This window comes from Miscanthus floridulus, chromosome 8 (assembly GCF_019320115.1).
Source record: "Miscanthus floridulus cultivar M001 chromosome 8, ASM1932011v1, whole genome shotgun sequence".
NCBI classification, from domain to species: domain Eukaryota; kingdom Viridiplantae; phylum Streptophyta; class Magnoliopsida; order Poales; family Poaceae; genus Miscanthus; species Miscanthus floridulus.
Window position 1 is genome coordinate 161,136,090 of NC_089587.1, and position 16,365 is coordinate 161,152,454.

General features: G+C 56.8%; 1 protein-coding gene and 1 pseudogene across 1 annotated transcript in view; one reads left to right on the forward strand and one right to left on the reverse strand.

Annotated features, from left to right (window-relative positions):
* LOC136470085 (glutathione S-transferase Z1-like) overlaps window positions 1–1,892 on the forward strand; it is a 2,728-nt gene extending 836 nt beyond the window's left edge. The window contains exons 2-6 of the mRNA XM_066468045.1: window positions 34–87; window positions 482–557; window positions 726–793; window positions 1,410–1,469; window positions 1,561–1,892. Coding sequence (XP_066324142.1) covers window positions 34–87; window positions 482–557; window positions 726–793; window positions 1,410–1,469; window positions 1,561–1,665 — 363 coding nt within the window. The 3' untranslated portion in view covers window positions 1,666–1,892. The remainder of the gene's footprint in view (window positions 1–33; window positions 88–481; window positions 558–725; window positions 794–1,409; window positions 1,470–1,560) is intronic.
* Window positions 1,893–2,229: 337 nt separating this feature from the next.
* Window positions 2,230–3,471, reverse strand: LOC136473868 (F-box/kelch-repeat protein SKIP20-like; annotated as a pseudogene).
* Window positions 3,472–16,365: the final 12,894 nt, after the last annotated feature.

The window sequence follows — 16,365 nt, forward strand, 5'->3', positions numbered from 1 at the left end:
TTATCACCGAACTTTTCTATCTTTCTATGGCAGATTGCAAGCATTGTAGCTTCTGGTATTCAACCCCTCCATAACCTCACAGTGTTGGTAAGTATGCCGTACCTTATTTCTTGGCATATGTGCTTCTTCGTGTAGAAATAGATTGATTTGTGCACCTTAGTCGAGTTTTATAGTGATATAGGATTCCCAGTTCCCCGCCTGCATTGTGCAATTATACAATTTCTTTGCTGCAGATTGATTCCGTGTTGAGACAACTTGTTTGTAAAATATACTGTACAGTTTGTTTAAAGAACAAAAGCTACTTTTTTAAGAAAAGAGGACAATACCGGCCTCTGCAGCCGCACACAGCCAATATTTTCAAAAGTTTCAGCTCAATCACTGATGAATATCATAGGGGAAAGTGCACACTCAAATAGAGGGATATCAAATGTAAAGTTACTGTATGGGGACATTATTTGATCCATTGCTTATCTATTTGCAGAGGTTCATTGACCAAAAGGTTGGTGCTGGGGAGGGTGTCTTGTGGACTCAACAACAAATCGAGAGAGGTTTCACAGGTTGTATCACGGACATAACCGTCCTTTACTGCATTACTTTCATCAACCAAATTTGCTTTAAAATTTTTTTTTCTCGCCTTGTAGTTCTGTTGTATTACATCATTATAGAAGTTCACTCATAGTTCTCAGTTTGCTATTCTGTAATGTGCTCGCTTTCCATAATGATAGCTATTGAGAACCTAATACAACTAAAAGGATGTGCTGGGAAGTATGCAACAGGAGATGAAGTCCAACTGGTACGTTTGCTCCCAAGATACTCCAGTTGTCACCTTTTTTTAGAATGGGTTCTTTTCCCATGGTAGTGACTTTGTCTTTGTAGCTGTTCTGGAGTGAAATGGTATCATATTGATTTAACCTAGCGTTTTTTGGGGGCACTCACTGGTGATGTGTGTGTGTGTGAAGAGGGGGGAAAACGGAATTGAAAAAAAAAATGAAGCAGCATCAGCAGTTTTGCTCTATTGTCAAGACAAGTAATTTTTTTATGGTTTTCTGAAAGTTTAAGATGACATTGTTTATTTCATGCTCATTCTAAAGGAGAGGGTATGTGATTATGGGCTATTAACTCAAATTGAACATAAGGGTAAGTTTTTTAGGAACCCATTATGCGCATTTTGTACAGTAGTAGTCTCAGAAACTATAAAATTCCTAGTAGAACAGCAATGCCTTATGATATGTATTCCTGGTTTTTATGCAGAATTAAAACCAGAATGTGTTCTTTTGTGCCAATAAACCCGCTATTTGTCAACTTGCCCTCAGTCTGTTATATAGGTTTGTTTGCAAATACTGGGTTTATTGCCAATAGACCCGCTACCAATTGATTCAATTGTCTTTTCATTTCTTCTTCACATGCAGGCAGATGTATTCCTTGCACCCCAGATCTATGCAGCCATTGAACGCACTAAAATTGACATGGTACCGCCTTTCCTCTTGTTATACAAATGTAAATCATTGTTTCGATTCTTTTATCAAAGAACTGCTAATGAAACGTGCTTCTTTGCCGCAGTCAAATTACCCCACGCTTGCTAGGCTTCACTCGGAGTACATGGCACACCCTGCATTTGTAGCAGCGCTCCCTGGCAGGCAACCAGACGCCCCTTCCTCTTCCTAGGAACTGCACCCTGTTTGCTCAGTCGTATTGTTCCTCTGGATATATAGATTTGGAGTTGCTCCGGTTACTTCTGTAAGAATAATAAGTACAGAATTTCATCTGCAAAGCCAAATATTTTCGCAGGGCCGGCGTCGGCAAACTCTTGTAAATTTGAAACCTCTATCTACCTAATACATTGATACGCATACTCATGCGTATTCGAGAAAAAAAAAATCTGCAAAGTCAAATATTTTTGTGATTTCAGAGACTATTGGCATGAAGCATCGTCCTCGGTCTGGTCGTCCTCATGTGGCTTTTGTGATTTCAGGGCATGCACTTCGTCTAAAAGCCTGCAACCGCAGTGGCTTAAAGCCACAGCGAACAAGCTATGCTGAAATAGCAATTCTCGAGTAAAAAATGGAAAGAGGTGCACTGTCAGGAAATTGAATCCTAAGAGACAACATTCAGACAGTGAACTGACACTCGAATTATTAGAAAACAAGACTTGCTTCGCTCAATGACAAGTGTAATTAAGCGCCACTTGCAAAAAGCGCCCGTTTATAAAATAGTATAAGCTCTAAACACCTAAATAGACACGGCCGCGGCTGAGTAAACGAACCCGCCGAACTCTGACGGCTCGGGCACTCGCTTCCATGCACCGCCGCTCGCTTCCATCACCCACGCGGAGTACTTGACGCCGTCCGCCGCCGCGTCGGCCACTGTGCCGAACACGAACACGGCCCCGCCGTTGCCGACGCCAACCGCCTTCACGCATGCCTTCATGCCCGGCGGCCCGTCGGCCACGTCCCTCCACGCGCGCGCGTCGCCGTCCCACTCCCGCACGCCGTCCTTCCCGGCCCCGACGGCCCACACCGTCCCGCGCACCGACGCCAGGCACGTCTTCCCGGCCGTGTCGCCGCCGGGGATCACGTCGCCCTCGCGCTGGTCCACGCGTCGGCGTCGCCTCCGGCGTGGTAGCACTCGGCGGTGTTCCTGAACGCGCCCTGGGCCTCGGTTGGGTAGCCGCTGGCGGCGAGGAGGACGCGGCGGCCCGGGGTCGCCACGAGCTGCGGCTCGTCGCGCTCCTCGGACATGTCCGGGAGCGCGCGCCAGGCGTCGTCGGCCGCGACGCTGTACTCAAAGGCGGAGCGGAGCGCGTTCTTGCACTCGTCGTGGCCGCCGGCGATGTAGACGTTTCCGTCGCCCCCAGCGCACCCAAAGAAGCTCCGGCTGTCCGGCATCCTCGGGCCGCGCCGCCACGTGCCGGCGGGGACGTCCAGCAAGCGGACGTCGCTGGTCGGGCGGAGCGTGTCCGGGTCCCAGCCCCCCACGACTGGCGACATGCCGCCCGTCGCCGGCCGCCGCGCACTGCGCGAAGAGCGGGACGGGTCCCCAGGCCGTCGGCCGTGCCAGTTCACGCGCCACCACTCGCCGGTGGTGAGGTTCGCCGCCGCCAGCGCGCATTCTGGCGTCGATCCCCTTCCCGTCGCCGCGCGCGGGCGCGGTCTGGACGAGGAACACGATGTCCTCCGACGCCCCGGCGGCCCTCCGGCGGCCGCCGGAACTCGGCTGACCCGACGGTGCCGCGCCATCCGCGGCACACGCTGCGCATGCGGCTGGTGCGACCGGCTCGGCACCCGCGCCAGGCACTCCATGGCCACGTCGTCGGGCAACCCAGGGATGAGCTCCCTCCAGCCCACCTCCGTCTTCCTCTGCTTCCATCGCCATGGCACGTTCTTGCTTGCTTGTCCTTGCAGCCGTAGCAGTAGCGTGCTACCGCAGGTGGCTGCGTACACATCCCTCAACCTCTTGCTTGACGGCGCCCATGGAGAACCGCAGTGCAGTGCTCAGTGCTGTGCTGGCTGTGTGTGTGCACCCCTTTACACGGCTTCTTGTTTCTTGTGATGTGTGATGTCTGTGAAAGGGGTTTGGCGGGTTTAAGTAGAGGGAGGGTGAGAGTGAGGACAAATTTGGTTTAGGATTCGATGAGTGCTTGGCGGTGCGTCCTTTGTCCCTAAAATATTTGTTGCTGTTGATTTACATGTCAGTAGATTCGTAAGAAATATTAATAATATTTATATCTCTAAATAAATTTATTATAAGAATAGATTCAATGATCTATCTAATAATATTTAATTGCATATCATAAATATTAATATTTTTTATATAAATTTAGTCAAAGTTATTTTTGAGACGCTGAGAACGACAATTAATAAGGCACGGATGGAGTATGTCTTAGTAAAAGTAGCATATTTTTATAGTATATTGTCGGGTACCATAAGAAGGGCCCCCTAAGCAACAATTGAAAAAATCGCTTAGAACCCATCAAAATCAAAGCCAAGGGTGTCAGCTAAACGTCGCTAGAGGCCTCGCACGGAAGGCCTCGACGGCCAACCAAATCTCCGCCTCACGCGAAGCCTCGCGCGAGAGGCCTTGGACGGCCCACCAGTTTTCTGCCTCACTCGAGGCCTCGCGCGAAGGGTCTCGGCCGAGGAACCAATTCTCCGCCTCGCCCGAGGATCCGCGCGTGTAGCCTCGGACGAGACGCCGATTCTCCGCCTCGCTCAAGGCCGGCTCGGCAAAACAACCCCGTCGCCTCCGCCTCGACCAACTTCTCGGACAAAACGTCACGTCCGACCGGCGCGTTCAACTACTCCCGCGATGACAGCCGCACGACGGCTCGACACAGCGGCGTGGCCGACTGGACGCCAGTCACATCGACGCCACGTCGTCCGGGACTGGACAGGGGTTACTGACCACTGTGCTCGGTACTGTGCCCACGACCGGCGCCTGTACTGCGCTGTGCGACCTAACCCCTGCTCCAGAAACAACGCGGTGTGCGGAGTCAAGTCCAGGTTGCTATAGCCTCGGAATCAGTGTACAGAGCCAACTGCTCCCGCCACGCCTCGGCAGTCTACTCCAAGGTCTCGGCAACCTCGGGATTCGCGCCTGTCGAGCCCCCTATGACGGCTCGGCCTCGGCACCAACTGGGCCTCGGCTCTTCATGCAGTCAACACACAGCAACCAGCACGTCGCTTGCCAGGCCCTGCGTCCAGCCATCACTGGAGCTCCCACGACGCACAAAGTTCGGATGTGACCGGCATGTTGCTCCAGCGCTTCAAGGACAGGACCATTCCGTCAACCATGCCGCCATAGTAATAGGTTACAGGGCTCGGACATGCCACCTCTGTTCACACGATGCCGCATAGCTAACACATATATCACCCTTGTCCCCCCTTCAACTATAAAAGGGAGGGATTTGGGCTGTTTTCAGGGGGAAAGGGACTGATAGGTAGACGAACACACACTCGATTTTTCGTAACACACACACTTCTTCGCCGCCTGAGATCAACATCTCAAGCAATCCACGCCGCTCCGCACAGAGACCTGGGACTAGCTCCCTCTCTCGCCCTGCTTGTAACCCCCTACTACGAGCATTTCGGTGCAAGGAATACAAGGTTGATCTCCCAGACTGGACGTAGGGCACCCATTGCCCGAACCAGTATAAATCTTGTGTCTCTTTACATCACCATCCGGGATTAGGGGCACGCAGCACGTTTTTACTAGTTGGTTGAGGGCCCGCCGGTCCAAAACATTGACAGTTGGCGCACCAGGTAGGGGATCTGTGTGTCAGCTTCATCTCCCTAACAAGTTCTGGATGGCAGATCACGTACGACCACTGCGTCTCGGTATGGTGATCTGGCTCGGGAGCCTAGAGTTCATGTCTCTAGGATGTGAGTACGATATGGTACTTCTCACGCCCCAAGCCCACCGACCGATGACGATGTCACGCACCCCGCAGCACAGGCGCAGGCGGCGCCTGGGCGGCCGCTCTCATCGCGCTCGCCAGGCATGACACGAGCGGGGCCACCCCGACACCACACGAACTCAGGGCGACTCGCCGCTCTCCGCCGACATCCCACGACCAGCTGTTGGCACCAGGGCCCTAGTTGGGGACCTGTCTAGCCTGAGCCTGGACAAGGGAAAGACACCGGTGGCGCACGACGATGCTCCGTCGTCAAGCTTTGTCCCGCCACCTCCTGAGGAGTCAGCTTCGACAGAGCAAAGCCTGGCGATGGCACCATCCCCGTACCCCTTCGGGTTGAGGAATGCCGCCACCACCTACGCTTCCGCCTACGCTTCTGCTCACGCTGAGCCCTCAGGATGCCACCGACGCTTTACCCTCGACTTCGACACCATGACTCCGACTCACACCCACGCTAACTCCTCGGAGGAGGACGAGGCATGGGCTGGAGCAGACTTCTTTGGACTTCGCGACCCTGAAGCTATGCGCCGCTTCCTGGCCGTGAGTGACTACTGCTTCGGCTACTCCGACTCTAACGACGAAGGCACTTACGATCCCACTCGTGAGTGCTTCCACGTCGGACTCGGAATGCCAAGCACGGACGATGAGGACAAGGGGGCAGGCAACCGTTCCCCGCTTCGCTAGGGAGCAGGTGATGCCACACCTCCGTGCGTTGTCCCACTAGCAGCGCGGAACGAGGGCTCGGCCCCCGGACAACTTTGACGCCCAGACCTAGAGAAACTCCGAGAGCTTCAGGCCAAGGTCGAACAAGACCAACTCCTTCTGCAGCAGCTCCAAGATACTCTTGAGCAGGAGCAGCAAGGCCGCGGTAATGGCGGAGGAGCCCGGCGGAGGGCCCGCGATGTCCATCACCGCATCAACGACGACGAAGGGGGCGAGCATCCCCCAATCTTCAATCGCGCCAGCCAGAATGTCGTGGCCGCGGCAATGCTAGTCCGAACGATGCCCGAGCCCTCTACTACGGAGGGGCGACGGGTCCGCGGTGAGCTCCGGGATCTCCTCGAAATCGCCGCGGTGCAGCAGGCCGAGAGTTCTGCCTCTAGACGACGCGGGGGCACTTCAGAACTTCCCACGGCGCCGCCTTAGCAGGACAGGGGGGCCTCAGTCCGTCCTAAGCCTGCTCAGGTATCGACAGCCAATAGGGTTCCCTCAGTCCATGACCGCCTCAACAACCAACGCGAGGCGCAAGGAGACCATGAGGTGATCGGCCGATGACGGCACCATGACAGTGAGGGGCCACCCGGGGCTACCATCCACACTGGGGTAGCCACTACGATAGTGAGGAGGACTGCAGTCCTTCTCTCGAGCTGCCTGGCCCTTGAGTTTTTAGCAGAGCTATCCGTGTTGCTCATTTCTCGGCCTGGTTTCGGCAACCGGCCAACCTATCGAAGTACAACGGCGAGACCAACCCCAAACTTTGGCTGGCTAATTACCACCTGGCGTGTCAGCTAGGCAGCGTGGACGATGACCTACTCATCATCCACAATCTCCCGTTGTTCCTGTCAGACTCGGCACGAGCCTAGCTTGAACATCTCCCTCCCTCGTAGATCCATGACTGGCGCGACTTGGTCAGGATCTTCGTCGGGAATTTTTAGGACACATACGTGCGCCCTAGGAACTCCTAGGACCTCAAGAGTTGTCGCCAGGCACCAGATGAGTCTCTCCGAGACTTCATCCGGTGCTTCTCCAAGAAGTGCACCGAGCTGCCAAGCGTCGGCGACTCAGAAATTAGACAAGCCTTCCTCTCTGGTACCACCTGCTGAGACCTGGTCCGAGAGTTGGGCTGGAACATGCCAACCTCGGTGGCCGCACTGCTTGACATCGCCACCAACTTCGCCTCAGGCAAAGAGGCTGTTGGGGCCATCTTCCCCGATGATGACGCCAAGGGGAAGCGGAGGGACGAGACCCCCAGGGCCTCGACTCCCCACCTCCTCAAGAAAAAGAAGAAGGGTTGCCAGGGGAAGCAGGAAGTCCTCAAGGCCGGCCTAGTCGCGGCCGCAGAGCGCAAAAACCCCCGAGGCCCCAGAGGCCCCGGGCTCTTCAACATGTTCAAGAAACCCTGCCCTTATCATCAGGGCCCGGTGAAGCATGCCCTCGAAGAATGCACCATGCTGTGGCATTACTACGCCAAGCTCGGGCTCCCCGACGACAATGCCAAGAGGAGGGACGCCGACGACAAGGACGATGATAAGGACGACGGATTCCCTGAGGTGCGCAATGCCTTCATGATCTTCGGCGGGCCTTCGGCGTGCCTCTCCGCACGACAGCGGAAGAGGGAGCGCCGGGAGGTCTTCTCGGTGAAGGTGGCCGCTCCCTGGTACCTCAACTGGTCTCGAGAGGCAATCACCTTTGACCAAGATGACCATCTTGATTACGTCTCGAACCCCAGGCAGTACCCGCTTGTCATCGACCCCATCATCGGCAATACCCGGCTCACTAAGGTATTGATGGACGGAGGCAGCGGCCTCAACATCCTCTACGCCAACACCCTGGAGCTTCTGGAGCTCGACCAATCACAGCTCCGGGGTGGTGCCACGCCTTTCCACGGCATTGTGCCAGGGAAACGTACGTGGCCCCTCGGGCGCATCGACTTGCCCGTCTGCTTCGGTACCCCCTCCAACTACCATATGGAGGTCCTCACCTTCGAGGTGGTTGGGTTCAAGGGAACCTACCACGCCGTCTTGGGGCGGCCATGCTATGCCAAGTTCATGGCGGTCCCCAACTACACGTACCTCAAGCTCAAGATGCCGGGCCCCAACGGCGTCATCACTGTCGAGTCCACGTACGAGCATGCATACGACTGCGATGTCGAGTGCATCAAGTATGCCGAGGCTATCGTAGAGGCCGAGACCCTCATCGTCAACCTCGACCAACTCGGTAGCGAGGTGCCCAACTCCAAGCGTCACGCCGGAGCTTTCGAGCCTGCGGAGGCCATCAGACTCGTCCCGTTCAACCCCACCTGCCCCGACGACCGGGCGCTGAGGATCAGTGCCACCCTCGATATCAAATAGGAAGCCGTGCTCTTCGACTTTCTCCGCGCGAACGCTGACATGTTCACATGGAGTCCCTCGGACATGCCGAGCATACCGAGGGAGGTCGCCGAGCACGCCTTAGACATCCGGGCCGGCTCTAGGCCGGTGAAGCAGCGCCTGCACCGATTCGACGAGGAAAAGCGCAGAGCCATCGGCGAAGAGGTGCAGAAGCTTTTGGCAGCCAGATTTATCAAGGAAGTGTCCCATTCAGAGTGGTTAGCTAACCCTATGTTAGTCAAAAAGAAAAATGGGAAGTGGAGGATGTGTGTAGACTATACCGGTTTGAATAAAGCCTGTCCGAAAGTCCCTTTCCCATTACCTCGGATTGACCAAATTGTTAACTCCATTGTGGGATGCAAAATCCTATCTTTCCTCGATGCGTATTCCGGTTACCATCAAATCAAGATGAAAGAGTACGACCAACTTGCGACTTCCTTTATCACACCATTAGGCATGTACTGCTACGTGACTATGCCATTCGGCCTCAGAAACGTGGGGGCCACATACCAGCGGTGCATGACCCAGGTCTTTGGCGAGCACATCGGGTGAACCGTCGAGGCCTATGTGGACGACATCGTGGTCAAGTCCAGAAAGGCCGAGGATCTCGTCGACGACCTGGAGATAGCCTTCAAATGCCTCAGAGAGAAGGGCATCAAGCTCAACCCCAAGAAATGTGTGTTTGGGGTTCCCCGAGGCATGCTCTTGGGATTCATAGTATCGGAACACGGCATCGAGGCCAACCCGGAGAAGGTCTCGGCTGTGACCAGCATGGGATCGATCCGAGACCTTAAGGGAGTACAGAGGGTTATGGGATGCCTTGCGGCTCTGAGCCGCTTCATCTCGCGCCTTGGCGAAAAAGGCTTGCCTCTGTACCGCCTCTTGAGGAAATCGGAACGCTTTTTGTGGACTCCCGAGGCCGAGGAAGCCCTCGCCCAACTCAAGGCATTGCTGACCAATCCTCCCATCCTAGTACCGCCAGCCAAGGGTGAGGCTCTCTTGCTTTACGTCGCCGCAATGACCCAAGTGGTCAGCATGGCCGTAGTAGTCGAGAGGGCAGGAAGAGGGGCATGCTCTACCCATCTAACGACCTGTCTACTTCATCAGCGAAGTACTCTCCGAGACCAAAACGCGCTACCCCCACATCCAGAACTGATCTACGCCATAGTCTTGGCTCGACGCAAGCTGCGTCACTACTTCAAATCCCACCTGGTAACCGTGGTGTCGTCTTTCCCACTGGGGGAGATAATCCATAACCGGGAGGCCTCGGGTAGGATAGCCAAGTGGGCCATCGAACTCATGGGGGAGGCTCTGTCCTTTGTGCCTTGGAAAGCAATTAAGTCTTAGGTCTTGGCCGATTTTGTGGCAGAGTGGACCGACACCCAATTGCCACCAGCCCAAGTCCAGGTGGAATGCTAGACCATGTACTTCGACGGATCCCTGATGAAGACCGGGGCGGGCGCGGGTCTGCTCTTCATCTCACCCCTTGGAGTACACATGTGCTACATGATTCGGCTCCACTTTGCCACCTCCAACAATGCAGCCGAGTACGAAGCCCTCGTCAACGGCTTGCAGATCGCCATCAAACTTGGGGCACGGCGTCTCGACATTCGGGGCGATTCGTAGCTCGTTGTCGATCAAGTGATGAAGGAGTCGAACTGCCACGACCCCAAGATGGAGGCGTACTGCAAGCTAGTACGTTGCCTCGAAGACAAGTTCGACGGTCTCCAACTCAACCACATCACGCGCAAATTCAATGAAGCCACAGATGAGCTTGCAAAGATGGCATCGACGCGGGCCCCAGCCCCCCCGAACGTTTTCACCAGAGACCTGTGCAAGCCTTCCATCGACCATGCCTCGGCGGCGAGAGAGGGCCCATCGGTCGAGCCCACCGCAGGGCTCGAGGCCCCCTCCGTCGCCGAGACCCCTTCGGCCGAGCCCAAGGTGATGGAAGTCAATACGGAACCTCCTGAGGCCGACCAGGGCACGGACTGGTGGGTCCAGCTCCTTGATTGCCTCATTCGAGGAGAGCTCCCCGTGGACAGAACCAAAGCCCTATGGCTCGCGCGATGAGCCAAAGCTTACGTCCTCAGCGACGGCGAGTTGTATCGGCGAAGCCCATCTGGCGTCCTCCAATGATGCATCGCTACCGAAGTAGGTCGAGCCCTACTTTGGGACTTGCACGTGGGAGCTTGCGGGCACCATGCGATGCCTCGAACGCTCGTTAGAAACACCTTTCGCCAAGGATTCTACTGGCCGACGGCGGTTGCTGACACCACCAAGCTAGTATGCTCCTGCGAGGGATGCCAGTACTATGCGCGGCGAACGCACCTCCTAGCTCAAGCCCTCCAAACCATCCCCGTTACATGGCCCTTCGCCGTGTGGGGGCTGGACATGGTTGGGCCGCTACAGAAAGCCCCCGGGGGCTACACCCATCTGTTAGTAGCAATCTATAAGTTCTCCAAGTGGATTGAGACTCGTCCGATCAATCAAATCAAGTCCGAGCAAGCGGTGCTGTTCTTCACCGATATCATCCACAGGTTTAGGGTTCCGAACACTATCATCACTGACAACGGGACACAATTCACTGGCCAAAATTCCTGATGTTCTGCGATGACCACCACATCCGTGTGGCTTGGTCGGCCATCGGGACACCCTAGGACAAATGGCCAAGTAGAACTGGCCAACGGCATGATCTACAAGCGTCTCAAGCCAAGAATATACAACCGGTGAAGAAGTTTGGCAAGAAATGGCTTGCCAAACTCCCGTCGTCATCTGGAGCCTGAGGAATACCCGAGCGAGCCACAGGATTTACACCGTTCTTCCCTAGTCTATGGGGCCAAGGCCATCCTCCCACTGACTTGGAGTACGGTTCCCCGAAGGCTTCGGGCCTACAACGAGCAGAGCAACCACACTACCCGCGAGGATGCACCTCGACCAGCTAGAGGAAGCCCGAGATGTTGCGCTGCTACATTCGGCCAAATACCAGCAAGCTCTAGATGCTATCAAGCCCGCGCATTTGAAGCCGAGACCTGAAGTGGGCGACCTTGTGCTCAAGGACCGCGACCTGAAGGTGGGCGACCTGGTGCTGAGGCTAAGGCAGAGCAACAAGGGCCGCCACAAGCTGACCCTACCATGGGAAGGACCATACATCGTCGCCCAAGTGCTGAAGCCCGGAACCTACAAGCTAGCCAATGAGAAGGGCAAAATCCTCACCAACGCTTGGAACATAGAACAGCTACGTCGCTTTTATCCTTAAATTCCCAAGCATTGTGTACATTGTTTCCCGAAATACAATTAAGAAGCGTTCTTTAATTGTTCTAATTTTTCGAGAAACCCGCCGAGCCCATCGCAGGCCTCAGCATTACGATAACACCATAAGGGAGACTCAGCTCTGCCTCTATAGAACCGAGCCTCCCTCAGGGGCTAGAAGGGGGGACTCCCCCCTAAGTCCCACGCACCATTTTTAGTCACTTTTCAAAAAAATTTCTATGCCAAACTCTCTATTATGCTCTGATAAGTCAATTATGAAAAAACCCAAGGACCAAAAGACTGTCTCAAGGCCAAAAGGCTGGCTGAGTCGTGAGATGGCCTATGCCTCTAGGCTACAGCACTCCCTCACCACCTTTTGCCCGAGGGGCAGCTTAGGCTCCAAGGAAGTTTTTTGCAAGAAATTTGTTCAGAAACAATACAGAGGGCAGAGGCTCAAAAATACAATGAAAAACGATTAAAAAAGCATAGTCGCACGATTACTTTAAAAAGGCCTCGATGGCCATCAGCGTTATGATAGGGTAACATAATCCCTAATCTAATTACATGGCCTCTTGGGCCTAGGTCAAGCCTTAGGGTCTCCGCATCGACGGGCGGCGTAGGAGGGACCACCTCCTCTTCGAACAGCTTGGCCAGCACCGTGCCGGGACCCTCCGCCGCATCCATCAGCTTCGCTACCTCCTCGTCGGCCTCTCCGTCATCATCAGGCAGGACATAGCCATCGCTGATGGCCTTGAGGTCGACGCCGATGTAGTGCGAGGCGATGACGGCTAGGGCACGCTTAACGCCCGTATGCTGCGCCCCTCGGAGTCGCTCGCGCACTTGGTCGCTCAACGCAATCAGGCGGCTCTCGAGAGAGCTTCCTGACTGGACCCCCTCGACCTCTAGGGCCTCATAGGCAGTATGGGTGGCGCTCTTCAGTGCATCGTGCTCCCCGATCTCGGTTTCAAGCACCGCCTGCACTACGGCGGAGGCCTCAGCTGCCTGGGTGACCTCCTTCTCCAACTCTACACCAAAAGCAACGAAATAGGGTTGAGCGCAAGGGAATACAAGCCAAATAGGGGTGGAAGCCTATGGGACTCACCCTCGGCCTTCTGCTCCCAGCGTCGGGCCTCGACCTGGGAGGCCTCGGCTTTCTCCTTCCAGCACTGGGCCTCGACCTGAGAAGCCTCAGCCTTCTCCTTTAGGCGCTGGACCTCGACCCGGGAAGCCTCGGCCACCCTAGAAGCCTCTTCTTCCAGCTCTATATCACACCAAGGAGTTAGGGGCCAAACACAAGAAAAACAAATAAAACAAGGGGAACAAGACTCACCCTCAGCCTTTGCCCTCCAGACCACAGCCTCGGTCTAGGAAGCCTCAGCCACCTTGAGGGCCTCATCCAAGGCCCCTTTCGTCAGTTGGTGCGCACCCTGCTCCATCCCTAGCTGTCCAACACGAGCTTTGATAGAGGCTATGGCTTCTCTAGCCCGGGACCTAAAGGCATCCCGATCACCGGCCACGCGGGTCAGCTCCTCCTCCAACTCCTTGACCCGCGCCACCAAGGGGGGCGACCTGCTCTTGGGCCACCACTGCCGTAGCCTCCATATCGGTACCACATAGGCGGAGGTCCTCCACCTCCACGCTCCATGCCGATAGAAGCTCATTGGCATGAGCGAGTAGGTCCTTCTACCACTGGAGCTGGTCCCAGACGTCCCTCTCCCGTCGGAGGAACACTAACTTCTGAAGGGACCGGGTCTCGAGCTCCTAGATAGGCAAAACAGGGGTCGTTCATTACAAGAAAACTCAGAAAAAGATGACACCACATAAGAAAAGAAAGTGCGAACCTGGGCGACCCCGGGCAGATCGTCGGCCACCACGGACAGCGCCGTCCGCAGTGACCGCTCCGCTAGCTAGCGGTATTGCTCAAAGGTGTCCCAACGTCTGCCCTCGGCTGCGTCCTCAAGGGCGAACAGAGGCTCCCCCTTAGGGTTATCTCGGCTCTGCCATAGGACACGCGGGTGATCCCACCCGTGGGGCTCGGGTCGTACCCACACGAGGGCCAAGCTTCCCTCACCCGGGGTCAGAGCCGGCTGTTCCACGGTGCCGACCACCCCGGCATCGACCACCTCCTACGCCCGGGAAGTATCATTGGAGGAGATCGGCTGGACCTCCGCCTCCTGGGCACACTCCCATAACAGCGGCAGGCCTTGGACTAGGGGCACCACCGAGGCCTCTGCCGCCTTCATCTCCACTTCCTGGGCCAACGGCTTCGCCGCGACCACGTCAGCCTCAGTGGCCCCTGGGGCTCCAGCCCCCCGTCGCTGCGGCCTCGATAGTCCTGGGCGCCCCGGCCTCCGTCGCCTCAGCCTCGGAGGCCCGAGGGGCCTTGACCTTAGTGGCCTCGGCAAAATAGGGTGCCTCGGCCCCATCTGAGTCACGAGCCTCGGCCCCGTGGGGCGGAGGCGCTCCCTCCCCCGTCTATGTTGGGGTCACCTCGGCAGCCCCTCCTGGGGTGACTGGCTCCTTCAGGTCGGCCCTCGCCGATGCCGCACCACATTGTATGGCGGCTTGCGCCTCCACCACCCAGTGGGCGGTGGAACTGGGACTCACCTTGAGCGCCTTAAGTGGCGCCAAGGTGGGCACCTCCATAGGATGCTTCTGGCTGAAGAAGAGATACTTATGGGGTCAGCGTGAGACCAAAGAACGAACGGAGAAATGCTGCAACTCTGCTGAAAATACGCTTACCTCGAGCGTGGCTGCAATCGCTTTGGCACGGTGACCCTCCTCTGCGAAGGCGGTGGCGGCGGTAGAGGCACGACCTCTGTATCCGCTGGCACCGGCCGATCCTTGACGAACCCCGGTGCCCCCTCGGTCCTCTGCGGGAGCAGTTGCGTCGCCCCCACTGCCACCTACCCCACCGCTACCATCGATCCCACCGGGCTGACGGTGCGCTTTCCCAATGCTCGTGCCTCGGGCGTGTCGGCCTCGGCCCCAGGGAGGGCGATCGGCAGCCCTGAGGTATCTCCTCCTCCTCCTTCTAGGAGTGCCGGGCTGCTTGCCGACGCCCTGGGCACCGTCTCCCCGATGTCAGGGAGATGGTCCAGGGGACCCCGCCCCACCTCACCCTCGTCATCTCCATCCGAAGCATCCGTCGACAGTGACAGCGACGGGGACGCCTCCAACTGGAGACCATCCACCTTTGCTGCCAGTGGCGCCTCTCCAGTCCCTCGCACGCGAGGATTTTCCTCGTACGCTTAGCCTCCTTGGCGTCCTTCTGCCTCTTCTAAGCCTCTGCGTGCGCCCGGTTCATCGCCCGCCACGCTGCAGTCCTCAGCGAATGGGCCGTGGGGAGGCTCGTACGTCCCTTCATGCCCTATAGGAACGACGAACGCAAATAAAGGACCAGAAATGGTAAGGAATGAGGAGGCCTTCGGGGGGCCATAGCAGCATGTGACTTACCAAAGAAAAGTACCCCCATGACAGGTGCATCGCAGATAGGGGCCAGACCACCGCCCCTAGCTTCCCATCCACCGTCTCCCTCACCCGACGAAGAATCTCCTCATCGGAGAGGGCGAAGGCTAGACATCCGGAATGCCCTCGATCGCTCATCCTGGCCTCATCTTCGAATAGGCGCCGCCGCGAGCCATCAGCGGCAGCACCCTCCGGTGGTGGAAGGCCGCCACGACCACAGCCGCCGTGAGGCCACGGCCAGGTAGCCTCTCTAGTCCCTCTAGGAGCGGCTACAGCTTGGGCTGATCCTCCTTCGGGATGCCATACCTCCACTTCTCCGGACAGCTCTCCATGATCCGCCCGGTGTAGGGGGGGAGCCCCCGTCTATCGTTGCAGAGGTAGAACCAGCTGGTGTACCAGCGGTGATTGGTCGAGGCGAGCTAGGCCGGGATGTAAAGGTGCTGCCGATCCTAGCGCACTTGGAGGAGTGCAGCCACCGGCCCTCACCGCCCTCCTCGTGCCCGTCGTGCCTAGTCGGCTTGGTGGTGTGCCCTCGCCCAGAAGAGGTGGAGCCACAAACTCCAATGGGGAGCAATCCCTAGGTACCCCTCGTAGACGGCGACGAAGATGGCCGCCTGCGCGATGAGTTGGGGTTGAAGTTGTGGAGCTCCACGCCAGTAGTAGTGCGGGAGCGCCCGCATGAATCGATCCACCAGCAAGCCGAGGCCGTGCTCGTGAAAGGACACGAAGCTCACGACATAGCCAGTCGCGTGGCCTCGGCTCCGGCTCGTCCGACGGAGCGAATCCACTCCTGGCCTGTATTGGGGTCGGATAACCAAGGCGAAGAAGTCCACCGTCGACGAGCGACTGAAGCGTCTCCATGGTGACGTCGGACTGATCCCAAGATTCCTGCCTCAACGACAACGGCGCCGGCCATGGGTGCGACGGAGAATACGACTACGACGGTGAACCTCCCTCGCTCTCTCTACCTCGCCTCTCTCTCTCCTTCTCCCCGGCGCTCTCTGTTCTAGCAACGGCTCAAGGGCGACAAGGGCAAATGCAGGCAAGGTAAGGAGGGGAGGGGCGAGGCTCATTGCGTATTTATGCAGGAAAGAGGTGAAACGGGCGGGCGACGAAATCGAGGAAAGTTTCCCCAGATCCGGCATA